At 41.2% G+C, this 25606-nt stretch overlaps 3 protein-coding genes across 4 annotated transcripts; 1 reads left to right on the top strand and 2 right to left on the bottom strand.

The window, feature by feature from the left end:
• Positions 1-5381: 5381 nt before the first annotated feature.
• Positions 5382-7787, bottom strand: gprin3b (GPRIN family member 3b; the record flags this gene model as incomplete). The annotated part of the gene is made up of 1 exon (XM_080837920.1): positions 5382-7787. One exon carries the CDS (start codon positions 7785-7787, stop codon positions 5382-5384), a length of 2406 nt encoding a protein of 801 aa, XP_080694046.1.
• A 3911-nt stretch (positions 7788-11698) lies between these two features.
• elmod2 (ELMO/CED-12 domain containing 2) lies at positions 11699-19192 on the top strand. Of its 2 annotated transcripts, none has more exons than XM_080836932.1 (9): positions 11699-11784; positions 15681-15828; positions 15940-15968; positions 16330-16427; positions 16567-16696; positions 17193-17326; positions 17463-17531; positions 17655-17788; positions 18130-19192. In XM_080836932.1, the coding sequence occupies exons 2-9, from the start codon at positions 15684-15686 to the stop codon at positions 18285-18287; spliced, it is 897 nt and encodes a 298-aa protein (XP_080693058.1). In that variant the 5' UTR covers positions 11699-11784; positions 15681-15683; the 3' UTR covers positions 18288-19192. The 2 variants fall into 2 exon arrangements, with proteins under 2 accessions (XP_080693058.1, XP_080693057.1); XM_080836931.1 differs by lacking the exon at positions 11699-11784 and adding an exon at positions 12921-13092.
• A 642-nt stretch (positions 19193-19834) lies between these two features.
• Positions 19835-25176, bottom strand: ucp1 (uncoupling protein 1; the record flags this gene model as incomplete). Its single annotated transcript, XM_080836180.1, has 6 exons — positions 19835-19949; positions 20181-20361; positions 21442-21543; positions 22125-22322; positions 22551-22758; positions 25051-25176. 6 exons carry the CDS (start codon positions 25174-25176, stop codon positions 19835-19837), a joined length of 930 nt encoding a protein of 309 aa, XP_080692306.1.
• Positions 25177-25606: the final 430 nt, after the last annotated feature.

Below are 25606 nucleotides of genomic sequence, written 5' to 3'. Positions count from 1 at the left end.
CTTTACAGAACTGCCTTGCTCCACTATGTTCTCACAATCCTGCTGATGTTCTGTACGAGCAGGAACATGGAATTAAGGGTACTACGTAAGTGTGGTATTGCATTTTTGGTCATAATTGGGATTATTTGAATGGTCTCTGTCTGAGTGGTACAATGGTCTCAGTCCTGCAGCTAAGTAGATTCGTTTAAACATAGATCTCATTCTCAAACATAAGAATTCTGATCTCTGTGGGCTGCAGGTAACCCCCCCCCCTCAGGAGGTGACAATCCCCTCATTTTGTCTGTGTGACTGTGTGATACCTATCAGTAAACACCTCATTCCATGGGATGAATCATTATACCAGCTGTAGGACTAAATTAACTGTCAATATCCTGAGTGACACTTTTCCTAGAAGAAAACAGTTATTAGAAAAGCAAAAGGGGTATTCGTCATAACAGATTGGAGGCATCCCAAAGAAATTACCCTATGGGTAGCACTATAGCATTAAAAGAACAGGGACTAAGGCTGAGTTCCTAAATTAAGAGGACCAAGAAAGGGTAATTTCATAAAATATTGTATTTCAGCAAAGCGCAGAAATATGAACATGCAGAAGGCTTCACTTACTCCCAGTTCCGTCGTTGGTCTGGAAAGTGATTCCTTTCAGGTGACAGACACAAATTTTGTCACCTTTACATTTGTTTTTGTTGCGCAGCTCTTGTCGCCTGGACTATGAATAGACCATTACACTGCATCAGGGAAGACAAATGAGACACCAGTCTCATGGGCAAAGTATTCAGCACAACATTCTCCCTCAAAGGATGCATGAAGCACATACATATCATATATCATCATGTAGCTATACAGTTTCGGGGAAAGTATTTTCTGTATTTTTAAGGTACAAAATTACTGAACATTATACTATTTTGATACAAATCACATGACCAGGCATTTTTATAAGGCCTATCAAATATGAATTAAAAAATACTATTTTTCATTTAAAATACATTTTAAATGCATGTATCAGAAATGCTGTCCATCCATGGTGGTTATGATTAACTGAGAACTATTCAGTTGTGTTCATGTGAGGTCTCATTACAGATGAGATCAATTGGTGTTCCTTTTGACTGCATCTTTAATGTAGTCTCAAACTGCGATTGCATAGGTGTGGCACGCCCTGACACGGACGCTATTGAGATTTGTGATCTTAACAGAACCATTGGTGGTAGCCCTAGCAGTTACAAGGAGTCCGTATCCAGCAGCATCCATCCATCTCCTCAAGGATTTCCATGCGGCAAAGGAAGAAAGTACATGTTTATCAGGCAAACTAGGTCAACATATCAGCTCAGCGATTCTAGCCCCTGCTTCAAAGGGAGAAGCCCATTTCAGACGGAGATGGGGAATCCTGTTCTAGCCCATATTGAGCACCAGAAATCTACTGGTGTCGGCAGTAGCTCTGTGGATTTGTAACATCTCTGATCTGAAGTTTCTTGCCTCTTATTTTTTGTTGGGGGGTGGGTGTATGTTAGAGCATTAGCCAATACATTAATGAAAAGAACAAGGTCATTATGGTCCAGGACATGGACAGCACATCCTGAAATCTCTCAATAAGGGCAAACATTTTGTAGGTTGTTGGCTGAGAGTAGACATTTTGAGGTTTGAGTTAAGATCCTTACCACACCAATGCCACACTTTAAGTACAGGTGACCTCATAGCTTGGCACAATTGCTAAGATTAATGCACTGACACCCTTGTGCTCTACCTGCAAGTTAAGCATCCTGTACAACAAGAGCAAGCCTGTGGGTCTCCTCTGTCATCAGTTCCCTTTCCTTCCTGTGTCTTCTGCGAGGAAGCAATTACAGCATCAGACACAACAGAAAACCACATCCCTCTCTCTCTCTCTCTCTCTCTCTCTCTCTCTCTGCTGCATGATCTATAAAATCTCACAGCCACAAAAAACTACCATACTGCAGCAAACTCTACATATTGCACCACACAAATGTACAAACATACAAATCATTTTTTTTCTTAAAGTGCTGTATTTTGCTGCAAGCCATGAAAAGACACTTATTGGGATATATCAGATTTATTTTCTTGATATTTATTTAGGTATTCTAGAAGTCTGATGGCATTTTTACTTCAGAGGAAGTCCCCTGCACGATTAACTATTTACATCATGACTTACATAACAAGAGAGAAGAGGCTTACACCATTTCTCACACTTAGGAGTTTTTCTCACACACCACACAGGTATCTGCAGATTCTGGGCCTGATCGAGTGGACCCACGAAAGAGCATGCGCCAGACATGACCAACATCACAGAGAGGAGGAGAGGGAGCCCAGGGTAAGATGTGTAGCGAGCACTGATTTGGATGGAATACCCCCCTTCTTTAAACATTACTCATGTCTTGGTGAAGATTTAATCCGTTCTTTTGAACCAGGCACCATCGAAAATGAGGAAAGCATTAAATATTGAAGGAGGATAATTAAAAACTAAAGCATAAATGGGGAGAAAGACAAAGAGCTGAAAGGGTGGTGTGTTGGGGAGGGGCAGAGAGAAAAAGGAGAGAGCTGAGAAAGACCATGAGAGAGAAATTGAGTGAGACGTGTACTGCTGAATCCAATACAACTATGCTGAGGTCAAGACATGACAAAATAGATTGATTTACCCTTACTGCAGTCTTTTCAACATGTGCTTTCACAATTGCAATGACTAATCACTGTGACCCCAACATATGCACACGCAAAACCACCTGACAATCTTAAGGACACTTACACTCACAACACACATAAACACACACTCAGGAACCTTGGGAACAACACTACCCACTGATGCTGTTTTTGTGCCGCGCTGAGTGACGAGCACAGGAACCGACACATTCGGAGCCGAATGAACCACCAAGTCGACGGAAACTCCTCAGCTCAGTATCAAAACAGACAACCTCAGCAGAGAGGTTATCCCTTCAACAACTAGGTCAGACAAAAACATTTACCACAAGAAGTAAACTCAATACTCCCTTTTGCTCCTCTCCATTTTCAACATGAATACACTCTTCTCCTTGCTGAACATGGATAGGGTGAACATTGTCACATTGCCAGTAACTTCATGCGTTAAAACAACACTGTTCAAAATTATGACTGAATCCCTTTTGGCAATAGTTCATGTAAAGGGTCATTTGTTAGCAAGAGAGAGAGAAATTATGGTACTTTTTTGGTTTAGCTTTTGACATGAACACATCTAAATGGACTTGTCTTAACTAGAGAAAATGAAATGATGCTTCTTTTTTTCAGTTTAGCTTAACATTTTAATACAAAACCAGAAGAGCAGAGACAATTGAACAGCACCTTAATCACACAGGCCCAGTTTACAACAAATATAGCAACAAGCACGACAGGCTGAAGTTTCCTTATCAAGAAAACGCAGTGGTGGAAGAAGTACTGAAGTTTATTACTTAAGTAAAAGTACAAGTAAACAGGCAAATGAAAGTAAAAGTAAAAGTAAAAGTACTACATCAACAATCCTACTTAAGTAAAAAGTAAAAAGTACTCACTTTTAAATTTACTTTAAAAGTAAAAGTAAAAGTACTCACGCAATGGGTTGTCTCAATGTCTAGGCTGTGCCATTTTGATAAAGAAATAGCGACTGGTAATAAATGCCTCTACAGATGTCACTACTAGTAATAATTATAAGCAACAACATTTGTTAATTGGAAAGGTTGGTGTACTTATTGGGCCTATTGTCTGTAATACTGTTTACACTCTATCTTACAATTCTGCAGATGACAAGTTATTTACCAGGGATTATTTGCAAAGTTAATACCATTAAGCCAAACCAATAAAGACACAATTTTATATCTTGTAATCTTTTATTTAATTGTAAACGTGTAAAAAAAATGGAAATATGAAACATGAAAAACAAATGGAGTTGTTAAACTGGTCAATGCAGAGTTTTATGGTCTATTGATTGCAGAAAAGGAAAAAAAAAAAACATATTGAGTAACCCAAGACTAGGCATTAGGTTTGCATGCCAGGCAATAACCAGTCAATACAAAAGGCAAATCTTCACGTTAGCTTGACATTGCTAAACTACCAGCTTTATCTTACCACTACGTTAAATAAATAATCAAGGTACAATCGTGTTATTTTGATGCTATTGCTGTATGTCAACATGTATTTTTGCTAGATAACAGTATAAAATCATGTCAGTAACCGCATACGATATGCAAAAGTCATAGACATTAACTTAGCATAGCAAGAACTCCGCATAATTTGACCTGTTTCTCAAAATTTGAAGGCGATTTTAGAGGAAACGCACTGAAACCTCCACGGGTTATTCTTGGGGCCTCTGAACTTGAACATGTCCTCAGATGAGGCTGACTCTGAATCCATGCTGAAAAGTTGTTTGTTAGCAGGCTGTTTGTCGAATGTTTAAGCAAAACAGGCAAGGCTACCGTAGTGCTGCTGCTGCCAAATACACACTCTGCTGTCGTTGGAGCTGACAGAGCAACCTGATTGGCTGAAACGTCCTAAAGCAACGCAATCCATATTTTTGTGTAGGCAACATTTTGGCGAAACTGTGTTCATAAAATGTAACGAATAACGACACATATTGTAGAAATGTAGCGGAGTAAAAGTATAGATAATAGCTGCAAAATGTAACGAAGTAAAAGTAAAAAGTATGCACTATTATTTTTACTTAAGTAAAGTACAGATACGTAAAAATGTAACGAAGTACAGTAACGAAGTAAAAATACTTCGTTACATTCCACCACTGAGAAAACGTAAGAAATCATCCAGAAGAAATTAAGTGTAAAGTAAAAAAAGAAAATCGAAATAAACGTATCAATCTGTTATAAATAAATGGGCTCAATAAACCCTCAGGTACATTAAACAAACATATACCAAATGCACCAACTCCACCGAGAGGTCAAGGTGTTGTTCTTTTGTAAAAAGGATATGCAAACAGCAACACATTTATGCCTGTAGATCAGTGCAATGCATATTATTGACCCCTTTCAGTATGAGGTACTAAGTCTGCCATTAGAACTAATACACATGCATTCTACTAGCATTATTGTTATGAATGACTTATTATTGCCATTTTCATTCTAAATACTGATATAGCTTATATAGCTTTTTTTATAACATCTTATCTATATCTAAAAATAGGATTTATATCAATTTATCTGATTACTGTTTGTTCCTCTTTTTGATACATTCTTCACTTCTCTGTTTCTGCCTTCATAAGAGTGGCCCTGAACTAAACTGATCACTCAGGAAGTAAGGAAGGGAAAACCTCATCATACTTTCAGTTTGGACAGTCACAGGCAGGAACAATGTGATTGGTCAAGGTGTCCATGGTATGATGGTTGTCTATGGTTAACCAGATAGTCTCCTCTTCCATCTCAGTCCAGCACGGAAGATGGAGGGGGGCGCACGCAGCAGTTGGGCCGCCGCATGTTCTGAAACATGGACCTGAAGACGTTGGCCTGCCTCCTCTTGCCCTTACTGCCTGCGGGGGACTCAGTGGAGACAGACTTACGAATGCTGGTCTGAACTATAATCTGCTTCTCATGCTCCTTGATCTTGCACTGCAGGTGGCTCTGGATGGCAAAGCCCAGAGACTCAGGGTCCAGCGAGGCGCCATACACCTCCCACGTCATGCCTTGCTCGTCCCACAACACATCCTGGATGTTCTTCGACGAATGCTTGGCCTGCTTCTTGTCCTTTGTCTTAGGTTCATGTTTTGTTTCAGCTTTGCCCTTCTTGGCAGTGGCTTTAGTCTCAGTGGTGGTGACAGCTGTGCTGCTCCTCCGTTTCTCCTCGGCAGTAGAGCCCGCCACAGAGACAGCAATGGCAGCAGCAAATCCCTTGCCTTCCGTCTTGGCTGCGCTTGTTGATGGTGGGTCTGATCTTGGCTTGTCAGTGGGAGGCTTGGCAGACCGTGCTGGCACTGGCTCTGCCGCATACGTGGCACGGTGCACCATGGCTGCCTTCTCCTCACAGGGGCCCTTCTGGTCTGAATGGCCCTTGCTCTGCGCCCCTGCGGCTGGGTCCGCCGCTGCAGTGTGGCTGGGAGGATGGCAGCCAGCCTGAGGGGTGCTCTGGCTGCATGGCTCTATGCTGATCTGATAAACGGGCTGAAGGGGTGGCGGCCCTTTCTGGACATTGCACAAGGTGGGCCCTGGTTCCTTGGGTTTGGCCCCCAGTCTAGCCTCCTGCTGATGGGTAGCATCTGTGTGGATGACCCCTGACTGAGGAGCTTGGGTGGAGGAAATTGGAGCCAGAGCTGTGGCGGTGGCCATGTGAGTTTGAGCAGAGAGCATTGTGTGTTTGCCTGTACTCTCTACCTGGTACACTATGGTCAGGCCCTCAGTCTCCTCTGTCTGACAACTCGCAGGTATCTTTGGGTGGGGGGGAGGGAACAGACTGGGACTTGTGGACACAGACTGGTTGCGGACGTTAGCTACTGCCTGTACCTCCACATCCTGTTGTTGCTTCGGTGCTGCAGGGCTGGCATTAGGAGTGGTGGTCATTGTGGAGGCCTCCCGGTATAGTTTGCAAAGGGTGGTCTTTTGTTCATCAGACGCTACCCCCTGGGTGGCCTCATCAATCACGTCTGCATGATTGTTCAATTTACCTGCGGGGTCTTGGAGAGGGGTTGTATCTGCAGGTAATGGACCTGCTGAGGAGGCAACACAGAGCTTTTGGGAATTTGTTTGTGGTGTTGAGTCCATCTGTGGAACCACTGAACTGCTCTCTGTAACCAAAGTTGCAACTATGGTCTTGTCAGGTGTTTGGACAGCACTGGTAGAGCCTGGCGTCTCTTTGCTCTGGTTCAATTGCGGTTTGTCTGCTTTTGCTAGTCCTGTTTGGGTTTGCGTGCTGTTGGGTGGCTGGGTGGTGTCCTGGACTTTCCCCTTAGTGTCTGGCTGGGGAGGAGCTGCTGGGCCAGTGACGCTGGTGGTAGGTGCTGGGGTGGATTTTACTGTAACACCACTGCAGTCCTTTGAGAGCAAGGACTGCAACAGAGGGGAGTTTCTGTTAGATCCAGTATGGTCTGTCTTGTCATGTCTGGTAGGTATGGCCTCGCTGGCTGAAGTGTTCTCCAGTTCACCTATTGGAGCTGGTTTCTGAGGCTGAGCTGCCTCTTTGCCAGCTTTGCTCAGCGACTCTCCGGAGGTGGATGATCTGTGGTTCTGTTCTCGGACATCTCGGGTGTGCCCTCCTTGGCCCTCTTGGGCCACCAGCGCTTTGTCTCGGTGGTCATTTGTCTGCGTGTCACCCTTCGATGATGTCAGATGTGATGTGACTGCAGATGACAGGCCAACGCTGCCGCTATCAGCAGCGGTGGAGAGGGTGGACAAGGATGGAGCAGGGGACGAAGAAAGAGGGGAGTCAGTTGGGAATCTTATGTTTGCATTGCTATCCATTCCGCCCTCTGAATTCGAATCGCTGATACATTGCTTGCTTGTGGCAGTGCCTGTTTGCTGCTCACCCCTCATCAACCCATCGGACCCCGGACACTCCCTGTTGGGGGACAGGATGGGGTTGGCAGACACGGCAGCCCTGGTTGCCTCACTTGAGACTTGGGTTCGGGGGGAGGTCACTTTGTTGGGGGTCTTTACAACCTCTGCAGCGTGAACGGCTTTGGGGTCTAGAGTTGGAACAGGGCAGGCATGGGTTATGTTAAGATTAAGCTCTGGGTCCCAGTTAGCGTTGGGGTCTTTGTTTCCTGAAGCATCCACGGAGGCGAGTTGAGGGACCATTTGGACAGTGACAGTCCTTTTGGGGTTAGGGATGCTGTTCATTTTTCAAGAGCTTTTAAATAAAGTTTAATAAAAGTAAATTAAAGTAAATCACTAATGGAAAATTATCCAAAGTTGAGGTTTTGAGCCTCAAAGGGAGCCTACAGAGAAGAGAGACAACAGTTTTAACTTAGATCTGGTAACTTTAAATAACAATTAATTTATTAATACATCACAAGACAGAAAAAGAAATGAAGCAGCAAGGAAGAACAGTCACAGGCACACTTAAGGTCATTTATCAAAGTCAATTCAAATGGCCATGACCAGACAGGTGAATGAGAGTGAAAAATGACGATGCGCCTCCAAAACGACTCTAGCTCAAAGAACAGAAAACAAAAATGACAAAAACCGAAGAGACAGTTCATAACTTACTCTACAAGACACGATTTCACACTCCTGTTCTAGCTGGTAGTGCCAGTGGTGACCGCAGAAGTGAAATTCTCATTGTTCTTCTTTAAACTAGTAATACATTTCATTCTTTGAAACAGTACAAACAAAATGCACTGCTGTATTCACTGTGTACCATGGCTTTTTTTGATCTGCTATGTTTGCTTCCTATTATTTTTTGCTCCCCACCCTTCCCTGAGACAGGCACAGTTCAAATCACCCTTGCCAATATAACAGCTATTTTAACAGTGATGAGCAAGGGTTACTTCCTGATTCAAGAACAGTTTCCCCAGCAACCCTGTTAGTCATCATTAGGGAAATAAAATAACTGCAACCCCTAGATCAGTGACAATATATCAACATTTATGTTATATTAATGCGTTCTATACTGACCACACTTTGGGACCTAAAATGTCAGAATTAAGATTTAACACATAAAACATGAAAAGACAAATCTTGTCATTAGATCTTGAAACAGGATTTCTTACAACAGTCCCTAATTACACTTTCTGCAAACATTGATGTGTGCAGAACTAGGTCTCACACTTTCTCTTTTGAAAGACTTTCAAGTTTAAGTAAGTTGTTTCTAGTCCTTATGTTAAAGATTCACAACAGTTAAATTCTATTTACAAATCATTTGGAGTCAATCTTACCTTTACAAACAACAATGAAGGATTTTATTTAGGATGAACCTCATTTTTTAGTTTGACCTGTATATAGTTTAGATATATTACTATCCACTTTTACAAAATCATCTCATGCATCAGTATTCTGAATGATGGATTTTGGGTTAGGTACTGAAATACAAAGCAAATACATTTCAGTAGTCAGACAGTCTTGTGCTATGTATTTGGTTATAGCAACTGCTCAAGAAGGCAACATACTTCATGACGTTTCTAAAGACCACAGTAACTTTCTCTCAGACATGAAAAAGGAAAAACAAGTTTTATCGCCACATCTGTCTAAATGACAGTGTGGCTAACAGTAATCTGAAAATATAACAAGCTGTCTTTGAAGTCATTGGGTGTCCCATATCTGAGGACATGATCTCACTTACACATCCTGTTGTATGTAGCCGTCTGCTTTCAGTTTTCATATAGAGGCCCACCCGGATACCCTTTAAGCAGTTTAGATAGCACAGGATACTAAACTATCCCTCTTTCACACAAACGGATACACACACACACACACACACACACACAGACACACACACACACACAAACACACACACACACACACACACACACACACACACACACACACACACACACACACACACACACACACACACACACACACACACACACACACACACACACACACAAACACACACACACACACACACACACACACACACACACACACACACACACACACACACACACACACACACACACACACAAACACACACACACACACCTATACATACACACAGAATGTCTCTGTCAGTCACACAATCATTCATACTCAGCTAACTTATAATCAGCCATCACAACCACTCAGGATAATAAGGGAGGGGAATAGGGGAAGTCTACAAGCGTGCATACTCTGCACATTTTCCACAGAGAGCAGGCAGGACATACACCAATTGTCCATCTTTACACTTCCCCTAATGAGAGCGCCTGTGATCTTACGGGAAAGGAGCAGGTAGTGAGAAACCTCAGTCTGAATAGGCGCCGTTTGAGTTCTCTCGTCGGGGAGGAAGCCTTCAATACATTATGAATCATCCACATTAATTATTATAGCGGCTTCTAAAAGCAAGTGCACACAACTGCCCTCTGCTGCACTTCAGAGGGGGCTCCTCCACTACAGTCAAAGCAAAGATCAGAGGAAGAGGGATAACCCAAGCATTCTCTCAGTGCCCTTAACCAGCGTGCTGCTGGATATTAGTGGGGGTTCATTTCATTCTGTCTAAAGAGAGAAGTTATTTAATTGCGAGCAGACACCTTGACTGTTGGGTTGGCTGATGTGTTGGGCAAGCATGCAGTAAGTGCTGAGGTGGAGTACTATCTGCTGAGACAAGATGAGAGTAAAAAATATGCCTTGCATCTTATGTTGACTGGGTCATAACGCAATTATGTATTGCTTTGAGTACAGGAAACTACCACATGAATAAACTAAAATGTTAAATGTAAACCCTAAGACAATGTGTTTTTTATCAACTTAATAATATATAAATAAATAATAATCTTTGTGATGTATAATTATATATATTTATACAGTTTTAAGTTAGTGGACCTGTCATCCACTGGTTCATTGTTGGCTAAGCCAATTATCCACAACAATCACTTTAAATGTTACATAAAGACAAGTAGGTCATTGTTGAAAACATTTCCGTCGAATCTGTGTTTTGCATGTACATGAAGCCGAATAAATTGATACTGACGGTCATTATTATAGCTTTGTCTATTAGAAGTGTCTGACCCCTCATGCCAGCCAATTGGTGCAATAGAGCCTACAGTCATAACAACCTCATCAACTCAATCATTGATTATACGAAAAATATACACAGCCAAGGTGAACCATTATTACCGATTAGCTGGTGACGACATATGGTGATAAAATGTAAATTTGTGCAGTCACAGATGGGGACGTCATACATATGAAAGGCTATAATTGATAGTGACGGGGAAATGACCTGGGCAATATTAGCTCAGAAATTGCACCAAATAAATCCATAACATTTCATCAGAGCGTTTCAAAACGACCAAATACTACAATTATCAAGGAATTAAACAATCTATAAAATGTTCCACTTCGATTAAGCCTAAAACGGGTTTACGCACAGAAAATTAATAAGATTGTAACGTGAATTCGAAGGTTACTTTGCTAAATTACTGTGAACAAAGCCTATACATTTCACTAATAGTTTCTGTGACAATATCAACCTTCTTATATAGTTGAATAGGCTGAAAACACATACTGCAACAAAGTGTTATCAAGAGTGCTAAAACAAATTATGCCAGATCCATAACTTACGGTATTGCTCAACCCATCTCACTTCACGTTTGAATTCCAGGACCTGTCATCTAAGGTTTGACCTTGCGGACGAATTCCACACCTAGCCCAAATTTTAGAGGCATTCGACTCATTATTAAGGCATAAAATAGCCTACCTGGTGCGTCTTTGTCTCCGTCTCATACCATTTTCGTTTTGATTAGTCTACTGCGCTATTTACGCGCCGCCATCTCTCCACCAGGACACACAACTGAATATCAATGAAAGAATTTCAGGCTAACGTCAGAAACACAAAACCACGCCTTCAGAGCAAACCGGAATGTGTGCCTTATCAGAAGGGGAGATAATAATTAGGTCAAATACGGACCGTTATTTTTCTTGGAGGTAGCCTGCGAGACTTAACATCCAGGTACCTTGTCATGAATGGTTCGAGTCGAATATGTCCTGCTGGATTCTGAAATAAGTAGCCTTGTCCAATGTGATCATGTCAAACTCGCTCCTCGCCTTGAAAAAGCAATAGTGCGCTGGCAATCGCTCTCACACCTCTGCGCTCGCTCGGTCTCTTTGCTCAAAGCACTGCATTGGTTTTGCGCCGGTAGAACATAGAAGGGTGACATGCTGAAGATTGGCGATATTTTTGTGTTTTTTTCAACCGGTAAGTGGGGACCGTTTGTTTTTATCAGGAAATGACCATATAGACACTTTCTACACTGAACATGAGTGAGGCTGCTGCCTAACGTGAAAGTCTCTAGCCCTGCAGTGTTTCGTGAAACAAAACAATCTTGAGTGATGACATCTCCCTTCAAGTAGCACATCCTGCACAGTTTGCATGAAATGCATGCAAGACGTAGGCAATGGACATTACACGAGTGCAAGAAGGCAAACTTGCTAACTGGTTTCAGTATTGTTGGAACAGTGAACTCTTGCCTTTATTGATATGTGATTCTGGAAAGAAGGGATTTGTTTTTCGATATGTAGCCTATATCTAAGTCTATCTCGACATGTCTGTTGGTATACTCCCCTCTTCTGTCTTTAAATAGGCACCAATTGCTCTTAAAAAAAAACAAGCAATATGAATTCCAAAAGAAAAAGTAACCGTGAAGCACTTATTTTTTAAATGTTCTTAAAGCTCCGCGTATGTAGCCTACAGGTGCTGCCTGACCTCCAGTGTAAACGTCTCTAGTGGTGACCTTTACCCTTGGATGCTCAGGGGAGGTGATTATAAGGGAATGCAGTAGGTTTGCAGTTGCACACATAGACATGTATAGGTTGCACACGGTATTGGTCACTATAGCCTACCGAATATACAACATTGCTCCATAGGCAGGCAACTTCCACCTAAGAAAGGACATAATTATCAGTAGCCTATACAGGCATACAGGCAAGGCTACGGGATCAACGGTCTTATGGCATTACACGATAATCTGGTCTCACTGAAAATACATTATTATTACTAGTATTAGTTTATGTGGACGACATTAGTCTGTGATTCCCCCCCCCCCCCCCCCCCCAAAAAAAAAAAAAAAAAAAAAAAAAACATTTTAATTGAATCCATATTTCGGTGGTACCATTTCTCACCTGTCCTGTGACCATTTCAAACGTTAGGAACATTTCAAACGTTAGTGAATCAGTCATTAGTATGCTTCTCAATTCATTTCTAATGCAACCACGCTCTCTTTCGATGGAAGAGGGAAACTGTAAGCTGCTCGTCCTAGGGTAGCACTTTTGCGCATGCCGTAATACGCAAGTTTGGTTTCCGGGGGCTCATTGTTGCATGGATGAACGGGGTCGTATTCTGTATCACTTCATCCTAGTTTAACGAGTGCGGTCTATGCTTTGACATCTCAGTGTTTATTGAGAGACGTTCTCCTTAGGAATTAATTTTGTACACATACTCTCCGAACAGTTCAATTTCCAAGAGGGGATTCTTTGAGGAGCTTGTATTCCTGCAAATCGCTCGGGGGTAAAAGCAGCTTTTTGGCAACCTGTTGTTGCTACACTATTGCTATGCTAGCTAGCCTGCTTACGTTAGGGTATCAGTAGCAGTTCCGTGTTAAAGCTAGACGTTAGTGAGCCAAGCTAGTTAGCAAGCCAAGCTAGTCTGTATGCTATTATAATACAGCACCCTCGTGTTTGTTTAAGTTTATGTTTTTATAACTTATTTGTGTATTTAAAATTAGGCGTATTGGGTAGCACTAGCTTGAATTTAACGTTATGTATTTCTGCCAGCATTTTTGAATTGAAGTTAACGTTAGCTGTCTTGCTGTTGAGACATTAGCTGGTGGCATAATATACCAGCTGACAAGGTTAGGCAGTGCGAAAACTCTGCGGCATACATATGTGCTGTATATATATGTGTGTGTGTGTGTGTGTGTGTGTGTGTGTGTGTTATTGGGGAGGTGATGTGGCAAAGATATAACTTTCTCATCAGATCTTGCTAGCTAACTATCACCTAGTCAACGTTAACTTATGCGATGAGCTAACTAAACGCAACGAGTTAACAGTAGCTGCTTATTAACGAATCAAATAATATTGTCTAAGGCATTGTCTTATGCTAAAGCTCAGCTGGGGTAATATGAAATGGATATGTTGTCAGTTGAGCTGACAAGCTAGCTAGCAAAGTTGCTCTGTAAGCTAGCCTCGCGTAAGAGACCAGGCGTTACTTACACTTCTGGTGTAGCTCTTTTAGTTTTAGTTGCAATGTTACAAAACATCGCCTACTTGGTAGCTGTGTAGTTGTACATTTTTGTTCATGTGTGTTATGACTCGGTGAACAGGGTCTACCTAACGTTTTGTGTGCTGATTGATGACTGACTTTCAAACTCGGGTGCTATCTGTTGTGTTGGAAACGACATCAACATCAGTGAAAACCAATGGCAAACTCAGCATTGTGGTTGACCCCTTTTCTTTGGCCTCCATTCAAATGGAAATGCGGTTTGCAATTGGCAATTCAACAAGTTTGGTCATGCAATTTTAAAATTTATTTTGCAATTGGTAATGGAATATGCAATGTGACAATGCAATTATTTAGATTAGAAATTAGATTGAAAATGGATTGCATATCATATTGCCATTTTGTTTGGCTCTTATTCAAATGGCAATGCATAAACAGTGAAGCAGTGTCCTCAGTCATTGCATATGTCACCACACTCTTTGGTGTCAAAATTCAATTGAGAATGCAATCTGTCAGTCTTCTCATTATTTAGTGACTTGGTTCCCTTAAATTCCATTCAAGGCAGAGTCTGCATTCTGGTGAAAGGCTGTGATACTTGACTTAAATAGCTATCGAATCCCTACTATGTTGACGTAATGCTGCCTTAAGACCGCTGCATATTATTTAAGTTCATATTATTCATGTTTTCATGTCTAGCTAGTTTAAAGATGCCCTTGATAACATGTCCATTCTGTGTAATATGAATGTATACCAGCAGGGATGGGTAATGTTCTCTCTCTTGTACGTCGCTTTGGACAAAAGCGTCTGCTTAATGACTAAATGTAAATGTAAATGTAATGTCAGTATACATATATTACTTAGGTATGATATTACTAGATGGCTTTCCTCCGAGACTTTCTATGGTTTTCAAATGTTTCTCTCTAATGGCACATCTGGCTAATTATCATTTCAGTCTAGGTAAGTCAGAACTGGCAATCAGGACTGAAGTTTGTCTAACACATTAGTAGCTGTTTGATAATGTATTCAAGCCAAAGGTAGAGGTGTGGCTAAGGTACTAAATGAAGCGAAGGTATAGAGCTACATCCAAGTCTTTTTAAGGCAATGAAGGGATACTTTTTTTTTTACATAAAAAAAACGTATAAACATAATACTTTAATTATTTGTATATAGTGCTTATAAACTCAAAGACGCTTAATATAAGGCAAAGACAAACAAAACAATACAACAACAAAAAAATACGAAGACAGAGGATCAAACAAAACAAACAAACAGAACATTTTAGTAAAAAAAGCTGTGCAGAATGAGTCATGTAGTGGAGGGTAGGGTGCAGGGGTTAGCAGGTGAAGGCGAGTTTGAAGAGGTGAGTTTTGAGGGCTTGTTTGAATGATGATAGGGTGGGAGCCTGATGGATGTGGATGGGGAAGGCGTTCCAGAGGGAGGGTTAGGGCTTAGTCCTGATGGTCTTCAGAGTGTTGCGCTGGCGGACCTGAGGCAACGGGTTTGGGCGTGGAGGGGGAGGAGACCTCAAAGGAAGGGAGGGGCCAGGTTGTTAAGGGCTTGTTAGATAGTGAGTAATATCTATCCTGTATTTGACCGGGAACCAGTGGAGGTTGCGTAGGACCGGGGTGATGTGTTCAAAGAAGGTGAGCAGTCGAGCTGCAGAGTTCTGAACATATTGAAATATGTCATTTTGAGGGACAGAAATTAGTTTGTAGGGGTTTAATTAATGCCAGGAGAGGGTCTTAAAAACAAGTGAGGACAGGTATGTTTGTTATTGTTGTTAAAGTACAAAAGACCATAACATAGCTCAACAAGTAAAGTAATTTACTTATAACCCCAATGGTTTTGTTTGTGTGTGTATATTTTTCCCCCATTAGAGGATGTTGGGGTGTATATTTCAGTACTTCTACACATCCTTCCTGCGCTTCTGGTTGAAGTGGCTTCTACGGCAGCTCACTGGGAAGTGTGAGCTCCAGAGAATATGTGCAGGCTATAAGCCAGGAGCTGAGAGGACTGCAAGGGCAGGTGAAGACACTATCTCCACAGTGTTGTGTACCCACCATTCTCTCTCCACACCATCTGTAATTATCAGTGTATCTTACCTTCTCAATCTCCCTTCTTCCCCTGTGTATGCAGAGTATTCCCTGGAGTCTTCAAAGAGAAAGGTAAGGGATAATACCCCTGTTGGATCACTGTGAATTTAGAACACATGAAATGAAAGTGAAGTTGAGACAAAGAGTCCGTGCTTTAATTTGTGTACATGTTTTTTTGGCCTGTTTGCTTTTAGGAATACTAGTCTGTTTATAACCAGTTGAAGAGGTTCACGTAGACAAACATTTCACAATCACCTCAGAAGATGACCTTAGCTCTTTTGGTGAAGGGCTGCTTAACTGGATTAAGAATATAGATCTAAAACTTGAATTCACATTAGAGCTTCAGTCTAAAGGTGAAAGGTTTGTCTCTCTAATCCAATCAGTGCAAAGTCAGAGGAAGCTCATATATCTTTCTCCCTGTGCTGTTCGCTAGGTGCTGAGGGCATCAGTGAATGCAGAAGAAGATGCTGTGGAAGACTATGTGGAGAAAATAATCAAGGAGAAGAATGTGAAAGAGCAGAAAGATCCCATGTATGTTGAATTTATTTCTTTGTAGTACTGCATAATTTCATAAGATATTTACAACTACCAAATGATAAAAAGGGAAGTTCCAATGTCATAAATCATGATCAGTTAACAGCCCCATGGCTTTTTTCTGTTTCTTGTAAAGGTTTAAGAAGAATCTGAACTTATGTTTGCTGCAAATAACCGGGTACAAGAATCTTTATCTATGTGTGGAACAGCTGAGGAAAGAAGTATTTGATTCTGAAAAGGAAGAGCATGAAAAGATGCTTTTAAAGGTAATAGTGGCTTTCATTACATCTGTTGTGTCCTCAACACACGTCACATCTTTAGTCTTGCAGAGAGTTGTTGAACTTAATGATAGTTGTCTATTGCAGTATTCTTTAGAGAGAATACGAGGGGTAAGATTTTGTTAATTTCAAGTGTCGGTGATCCTTCAGCTTTATTTTCCTTAGCCCAACACACAATATAAATGTATTGACAAAGTTGCAGTGGCCCAGGGGACCACAATCATGTGGATACCAGAGGGGTCCTTATTGATATTTGGCTTCCATTGTGGAAGTGTCCTTTGGTTAAAACACAAATCGCACTTGGATGGTGCCCTTTTTAGTGTCAGGTGCTGACATTTTCAGTGATGAATGCTGTTATTCATCATATTGTTGAGAAGGTTGCATGCATGGGCTGTCATGAAATAATTGTGATGTTGAAAAAATGGCTGCGGAGATGTGGAATAACGCTTGGTGAGTATGTGACTGTACATCTGTATCTATCCAGCTCTGGGATCTTCTGATGCCGTCCACAACACTGGAGTCAAGAGTCACTAAGCAGTGGGGGGACATTGGTTTCCAAGGTGACGATCCCAAGACGGACTTCCGTGGAATGGGAATGCTGGGCCTAACCAATCTTGTGTAAGCATGTTTTGCTGGGTTTCAGTTGTGTTTGAGTGGGCATGAGCAAAGTATTTGCTTTGCCTTATTTTAGTTAGACCCAAATGTGTGTGGTATAATAGTTTTCACAGACTGTCTTGTCTTCTGTTAATTTCAGGTTCTTCAGTGAGAACTACACAGAAGCAGCACGCCAAGTCCTCTCACACGCCAACCATCCCAATCTAGGGTCATTATCTCCCTTTCCAAGACATCTGCTTTTTTTCACTCCTTAACCATTTCCCCCTCACTGTAAGGTGTTTATGTCTGCCGTAATGGACAGCTTCATTGTTTGCCCTCTCCTTGCCTACAGGTACTCCTACGCTATAGTGGGGATCAACCTGACTGAGATGGCCTACAGTCTGCTGAAGAGTGGTGCGCTCAAACCTCACCTCTACAACAGTGTAGAGGGCAGTCCCCAAATGAAGCACTTTCACCAGCTCTACTGTGAGTAAACAGAGAACTGAACACGTTAGTCAGGTAGACAAACAGCTTGTAGTGTAGATGTAGGATAACTTGTTAGTTGTAAGCCGTGTTTAATGTACTTCAATATAGAATAAACATTTTTATAGTTTTTTACAGAAGTTGAAACATCTGTCATTCAATACTCAACTTGCCATATACATCTTGAAACCACGATGAGTGCTGATGCCTTCTTAAATGAAGGAAAAGTACTGCTGGAGTATAGATTGCGTGCTGTGAATTTGCCTCATCCAGTGCTTTAGACAGTTATTAGGCTTTTATCAGGTGTCTGATATTGTATGTCCACGTTATGTGTCTGTTTTCAGGTTATCTAGCATATGAGTTCAACAAATTCTGGATCCAGGAGGAGCCAGAGAGCATCATGGAGTTTAACATGTACAGAGAAAAATTTCACGAGAAGGTCAAGAGACTCCTTCTGGACCCCGATGTTACTCTTATCTTGAATCTGGACTCTACAAACTGACTTAAAACTGACCAGTGAAATACCTCACATACTTACCACTTATTTGTGCCCAGATAGAATGGCACCTAAGATCTAAAGAGGAAAATATAAATATTCCCCCCTTTTTTAGTTACACATGGCACCACCATTTTATTATTTGTTTGTTTACAGCATCATGGTGATGCTCCAAGGGAATTTCTTCCAGAATGTTTCTAATGAACATTCCAGTTCTCACACTAAGTTTGAAAGGTTTATAGTCTGTAGGTTAAGCCTCTTTTTTGTCAAGGGGTTTCAGCTTGCAATTTTTTGATTTTTTTCTCTCCTAGGAAAGTAATATGGTTGAGACTGGCTAGCCCTAAGGATGGGGTTTAATGCTCTCTTGAGCTGTTTGCATGTATTTATTCAGTGCTGCCTCCTCGTCTGTTTGTAAAAGTACATCATCTCAGGAAATCTAGTATTTATGTCTAGAGGAGATCATGTCTGTTCAAAAATAAAAGGACCATGTGTGTTTTATCCTGACTCTAAATTGTGCTGTGGGTACAGGCAATTAAATAATTTTTTTGTTTTTGCATGTTTTAATGCGTTCTTCCATCGGTACTAAAAAAAGGCACACTTCTATAGTTATCCTTTTACTCTATGAAAATACATAAATAAATAGATGTGATAATGGCACCACTTTGAACATTTCAAGTACAGTTTGTGCCTGACTGATTTTGTGTGAGCATAGTAAGTTAACTGTTTAATAATGATGTAACATCTATCTTTATTTATATAAAAGTGTTCCTGATTTAAAGAGTGACACTAATTTGTAATTTTTTATAGTCCTGCTCGGGTTGTTTATACTGTCTGAAATGTTTCATGGTCAATAATTTAAATTCCAGATGAAGTGTTGAATTTTTCTAATGGAGAATGTGTGTGTGGTGTTGATTAAGGGCAATAAATCAAAATATAAGCAAGCATTATGTGTCATGTTCCTTTTAATAAATAGAAGTTATCTTTTGCAATGGGTGTGTGGCTGGCTTGTATGAGACGTTCTTTGTACGTTCAGTAGAAGATCAGGCAGCATGTTCTTGTAGAAATGATATTGGGCTCTTCAAGGGACCTCACAAATATATAAAAGTAAACTGCTAGTGACCTGGATATGACCTTACCATCATACCTCTCCTACTGTCTGTGGAAGCCATTACATTAAGCACTAACTGCACCACTGGTTGGAGTAATTCCCTTTTCAAAAGTTTTGTATAAATTAGTGTCTTTATCAATCACATGTATAAAAAGATATCTTTTACAAAAGTAAACAGAATTTTACAGTTTACATACAAGGTACATATTAGAACATTTTCAAAATGTTAGGACATTGGGCAAATATCAAGCCAAAAATGGAAATTATGGGGGGGGGGATCAGCAGTAGCACTGACAGTGGGTGTCCAGAAGGAGGTAGTCTTTCCCTTTGATTCAACACATAATACACTACTGGCATCCCAGTAAATTGGCATGGCCCTTTCAGAGTATATTCAGTCTGTAAATTGGGGTAAGATGAGCAAAGTGGCGCATTTTGGAGGTCCATCCTACGTGGTGGTCTCGTACTTCTTCTTGGTAACCATCATAACCCTCTTGAGCTGTTCAAACGACACAAACATCACAACATTCCAGGAGCCCAGCCTCAGGAAAGAGGGAATGAACCTGAGGTGAGACAGAAGGCAGTTATTAATTAAGAGGTTAGTGTAGAGAAAGGACAAGAAGATACAAAAGGTTTTAAAGAAGCGGTAGAGGGCTATATATGTATAAGAAGAATCTGTATAGAGGTGGGAAAAGAGGACGCAAAAGGTTTTGAAAAATTATTTTTTTAAGAGCCTTGTGCACAGATTTTTGAATTTCTATAAATCAATTTCTGAGTGTGTTCTGGATGCCCACCCTTTGTAGAAGGCTGTTGGCCCCTCTTTGGTCATCATGGTCCAGGAACAGTTGATGGCGCTCTTGTACTGGCCAGGGGGAGAGTTCATATAGCGTGTCTTCACCACATCCACAGGTGAAGCAATCACCGTGGTGATGAAGCCAGCTCCAAAAGCTGACACAAAGTGACAAGGCAGGTTATCTGTGAGGAAGAGAAGAGGATGTTACAGGGCAAACAGAGGGTGAGGAGGTTGTGTATGTTTTAATGTTGAGCGACTTCAAAGTAAATCTTTTTGAAAGGGATAGCTCCCATCTTGTGATTCTGATAATTTGCTGTAATATTTCAAGATCTCTGAATTGTCAGGTTTGGATTGTTATGGTACAAGAACACGAGAGCGGAAATATCCATACTGAAAGTTTAAGTTATACATAGGTTATATGTGATCAAGGAGTTATGTAAGGGATAATGTATTGTCCGGAGGTCATTCTACAAAAATAATTCCCGACGGGGCGAACAACACCCCGACGCGCAGCGGAGCATTATCTTTGGCAGAGGTCTGCTAGCAGGAATTAATGTATGGGTATGACGTAGGGATGGCCCATTCAAATCAAAGGTACTTTTTGGAACGTTCTGAAGAGCCGTATAATAAGGGTATTTAAATACTGTGCTCACTGTGAATGTACCCCTTAGTCATTCAACATGCAAAATGAATCCTATAAATGACCCAGGTGACAACCAGGAATACACCATCCATCAACCACACATGAATCACCTGTCTCATTCATTTGGTAAACATCACAGACACCATATCCCTTAACACACTTAAAAATGTATGTTGACCATATTTACCCAAATTGGAAATCCTACTTTTGCATGTGAAAGGTAACCTTCACAACCACAATAAAGTAGCTGACATGAATTAGATGCTGATTCAACAGAGTGCTATGTTCTCTGGACCTGTTATCTCAGACCTGTTACATCATACATGTCGATTAACAGGCACGGCAAACTGTTTTCAGGGCTTCAGTACAACATCTATCACACTGTTATCACCATTGGAGTCATAAAAGGCCTAAAGATAACACTCGCTGTACACGTCTATGTATGTTAGGCCTTTTGTTATCAAGTTAAAAGACAAAGCAGTGATTCTGCCAAGCTTTTCACTCTGTTGCAAACTGCATTTAGTGTCTGACAGAACATGTTCTGATTAGCGTCAGTCATATACGAGGATAGCCTCAAAGGGTAAGGCATCATACGCTGTGTTCTCTTGTGTGTCCTTACCTGACAGCAGCTTGCGGGTGAGAATGGCTTGTTTGATGAGATCGTAGGACACCAGCTCAGTGCAGTTCACCAGGGCATTCCTAGTGATGTTTGGTAGTGTGCCTGGAATCAAAGAAAGATTTGGTTCATGAGTATTTGAAAAAAAAACCTGTCACATTAAAATGGAATTATTAAGCTGCTATTCGGCTGAAAAATTGTTTTGTTGAGTGAATCAAACCAGTAAGACTGAATTGAGAGAGTATGGTGATGGAACACAAAATTTTGTCTCAGTATGAGGTGGCACATGAAAATCAGGACATGAGTCTGCAAAATTAGCGTAAAATACTGGCAGAATCTTGAACTGTTTATTACTTTTTATTAATTATGTGAACCCTCTGAGTTCCTGGATTTTTCCCATAAAAGAAGCACCAACATTCAAACGGTTCTTTTATCGAAAAGGTTCTGTAGAGATGTACTGTGTGTAGTACGCTTTTAGTGTTTGTGAGTGTATTTCTCTTTCACAAATGCTACTATGAAGTTCTGGTAGGTATTTTTGAAATCTACTGATTATATGAAATGAACGCATAGGTCATGGTGGCTATAAAGTTAAAATAACACTGATTACATTGCAGGTAGACACTACAAAGTGTTTTTCAGCTCCATCTTACAATATTCCATTCCAGTAGAATGAGACACTTCCTCACCTTTCCATAGTCCTTTGAGTCCCTCAAGCTGGAAGATCTGGCGGTAGGCCTGCATGGTGCCGTTATAGCGTCGGGCCACACCCTGCAGGTTCTGCTGGGCCTGGAAGCGGACCTTTACCACGTCTGTGGGCTGTGCACAGGACACCGCCATGGCCCCCGTAGTACAACCAGCCAGGATACGAATGCCAACACTGGCGTCTGGTGTTGGAGTAGTCGTGGGTGGCGACATGAAGATAGAAACAAAAAAGTGAGATAAAAAGAGTGTTGTGTTGATGAAATAAGACAAGAATTTTCACAAAACAGCGAAAGAAAGGATGAATGAGAATAGCGAGAAAAGGGTAACTTAAATGAAAAAGAAAGAGAAAAGGAGAAGAGAGAGACAGGGCTGAGAAAACCCGTCAGAAAGCTTTTTCCCCCCTTACTCACGGTCTTTGCCACCGCTGTAGAAGTCCTTGACGTTGTCATATAAGCCAATCCGGATGGAGGCGAAGGCCATCTGCCTCTGCAGCCCTGCCACCAGGCCATTGTATATCGAGCGTGGCCCCTCAGTCCGAATCATGGTGCTGATTGTCCCAAACACCCCCCTGTAGCGGATGCCTTCTGCCGCACCTACTGTGGCCTTCTCCCCTTGGATCTAGAGAGCAGAGAAGCAGCGTTTTATTCCCTACAGCCCAACATGAGTAGGATACATAATTTCTCTTACACTAACTCAAGCATCAGCGATATTTCAAGCAAGTTCTAACACACTTAAACCCAAACTGAGTTTGCAATAAAATTGTCAAAATATTCTGTAACACTGAATTGTCCCACATGTTTCGGGGTTCAGAGAACAGTGGAGACAAGTTCACCAAGACTCTGAAAGCTGATAGAAAGATCAGAGAAACAACCTTAATCTATGGATATGCAAGCGTAAATTGTGCACTCCACCAGGCAGGGCTTGATTAGTTGATGATGGTTTACTTTGATGCACTATACCCCATCTGCTTTCAGCTGCTTAATATTTAGATATTACTCGGATCTGTTGTAATGTGGTGTACCATTTTCTCATTGTGTTTTTGTGGTGAGCTTCAGTATGGATCTACAGCCGCGGAAAAAATTAAGAGACCACTTCAAAATTATCAGTTTCTCTGGTTTTACTATTTATTGGTATGTGTTAAAGTAAAATGTACAATTTAGTTTTATTCTATAACCTACTGGCAACATTCCTACCAAATTTCAAATAAAAATATTGTCATTTAGATCATTTATTTGCAGAAAAATGACAATTGGTCAAAATAGCAAAAATGATGCAGTGTCTTCAGATCTCGAATAATGCAAAGAAAACAAGCTCATATTCATTTTTAAACTACACAATACTAATGCTTTAACTTAGGAAGAGTTCAGAAATCAATATTTGGTGGAATAACCTTGATTTAAAATCACAACTTTCATGTGTCTTGGCATGCTCTCCACCAGTCTTTCACATTGCCGTTGGGTGACTTTATGCTACTCCTGGCGCAAGAATTCAAGCAGCTCGGCTTCTTTTCATGGCTTGTGACCATCCATCTTCCTCTTGATCACATTTCAGAGGTTTTTTATGGGATTCAGGTCTCGAAATTGGGCTGGCCATGACAGGGTCCTGATCTGGTGGTACTCCATCCACACCTTTACTGGCCTGGCTGTGTGGCATGGAGCATTGCCCTGCTGGAAAAAACATTTCTCAGAGTTGGGGAACATTGTCAGAGCAAAAGGAAGCAAGTTTTTCTTCCGGGACAACGTTGTACTTTGCCTGGCTGAGGTTTGTAAAAGACCATAAGGATTGAAAAAGCGGACTGGAGGTTCTTCTAAGTTCGTCTTCTCTGATGAGTCCGATTTCACAGTAGGTGCAAGACTCTCTGGCTTGTAGGCCTCTCCAGGTCTCCGTCTAACCATCAGACGACCATGTGTTGGGCAAAGCTGAAAATTGGACTCATCAGAGAAGACGAACTAGAAGACCCTCCAGTCCGCTTTTTTCAATCCTTATGGTCTTTTACAAACCTCAGCCAGGCAAAGTAAGACTTTGTCCCGGAAGAAAAACTTGCTTCCTTTAGCTCTGACAATGTTCCCCAACTCTGAGAAATGTTTTTTCCAGCAGGGCAATGCTCCATGCCACACAGCCAGGCCAGTAAAGGTGTGGATGGAGTACCACCAGATCAGGACCCTGTCATGGCCAGCCCAATTTCGAGACCTGAATCCCATAAAAAACCTCTGAAATGTGATCAAGAGGAAGATGGATGGTCACAAGCCATGAAAAGAAGCCGAGCTGCTTGAATTCTTGCGCCAGGAGTAGCATAAAGTCACCCAACGGCAATGTGAAAGACTGGTGGAGAGCATGCCAAGACACATGAAAGTTGTGATTTTAAATCAAGGTTATTCCACCAAATATTGATTTCTGAACTCTTCCTAAGTGTAAGCATTAGTATTGTGTAGTTTAAAAATGAATATGAGCTTGTTTTCTTTGCATTATTCGAGGTCTGAAGACACTGCATCTTTTTTGCTATTTTGACCAATTGTCATTTTTCTGCAAATAAATGATCTAAATGACAATATTTTTATTTGAAATTTGGTAGGATTGTTGCCAGTAGGTTACAGAATAAAACAAAAATGAACATTTTACTTTAACACATACCAATAAATAGTAAAACCAGAGAAACTGATAATTTTGAAGTGGTCTCTTAATTTTTTCCGCGGCTGTATATCTAGAAGCCAAATTGATCTATATTGAGTAGGTAATGTCCAAAGAGAAAAAGATAAAGACAGAAGAAGTGAAAGGAAATCGGGTGAGAGGTGAAAAGGTAAACTTATGACATTTGAGAGAGGGTAGAAAAGAAACAGAAGGTCCAATTTGGGGGACCTCACTTCTATGTCTTGATGAAGAGCTAGAGGTGTTGTAATGGACGTTAGGTACCTGTAACCGCACTTTGGCGGTGTCAAGAGGAAAGGTCACTAGGTCAGCAAAACAGGCAGCCGTGCCGGCACTCAGAACCTTCACACCCAGAGGAGGGGGCACATCAGATGGCTTCAATCCCACCATTCTGACAGCTGGCTAGCACACATACACACACACACACACACACACACACACACACACACACACACACACACACACACACACACACACACACACACACACACACACACACACACACACACACACACACACACACACACAAATTCAGATATTAATGTTGTGAAGTAACATTGCATTGCAGGGGTATATGAAATTTTATAAGCAATATCCATAATCTCTTAAAAGACAAGCAGCATCAAAAGACGCACGATAAAGCTGCATTGGTGGTCTGCAAAAGCTCTCAATAAACATTAGATAGAAGACATGATATACTGAAGCTTTGTTATCTGGGAGTCTCACTATAATACATACATTTGGATTGTGGTGTTGTGTGATGTTCTTGGTAGGATGCTGATATGTCGCATTTACAGTTATGTACAATACAAACTTGACA

This window comes from Sprattus sprattus (genome assembly GCF_963457725.1).
Source record: "Sprattus sprattus genome assembly, chromosome: 4".
Taxonomy (NCBI): domain Eukaryota; kingdom Metazoa; phylum Chordata; class Actinopteri; order Clupeiformes; family Clupeidae; genus Sprattus; species Sprattus sprattus.
The sequence above is the reverse complement of the archived record's forward strand: the minus strand, read 5'-3'. Positions and strand labels throughout refer to the sequence as shown.

Coding starts and splice junctions, on each gene's coding strand:
- elmod2 (XM_080836932.1), top strand. CDS start 15,684: ATGTTGGGGTGTATATTTCAGTACTTCTACACATCCTTCCTGCGCTTC. Junction 17,532..17,654: donor GCCAACCATCCCAATCTAGG/GTCATTATCTCC, acceptor CCTTGCCTACAG/GTACTCCTACGCTATAGTGG. Junction 17,789..18,129: donor GCACTTTCACCAGCTCTACT/GTGAGTAAACAG, acceptor GTCTGTTTTCAG/GTTATCTAGCATATGAGTTC.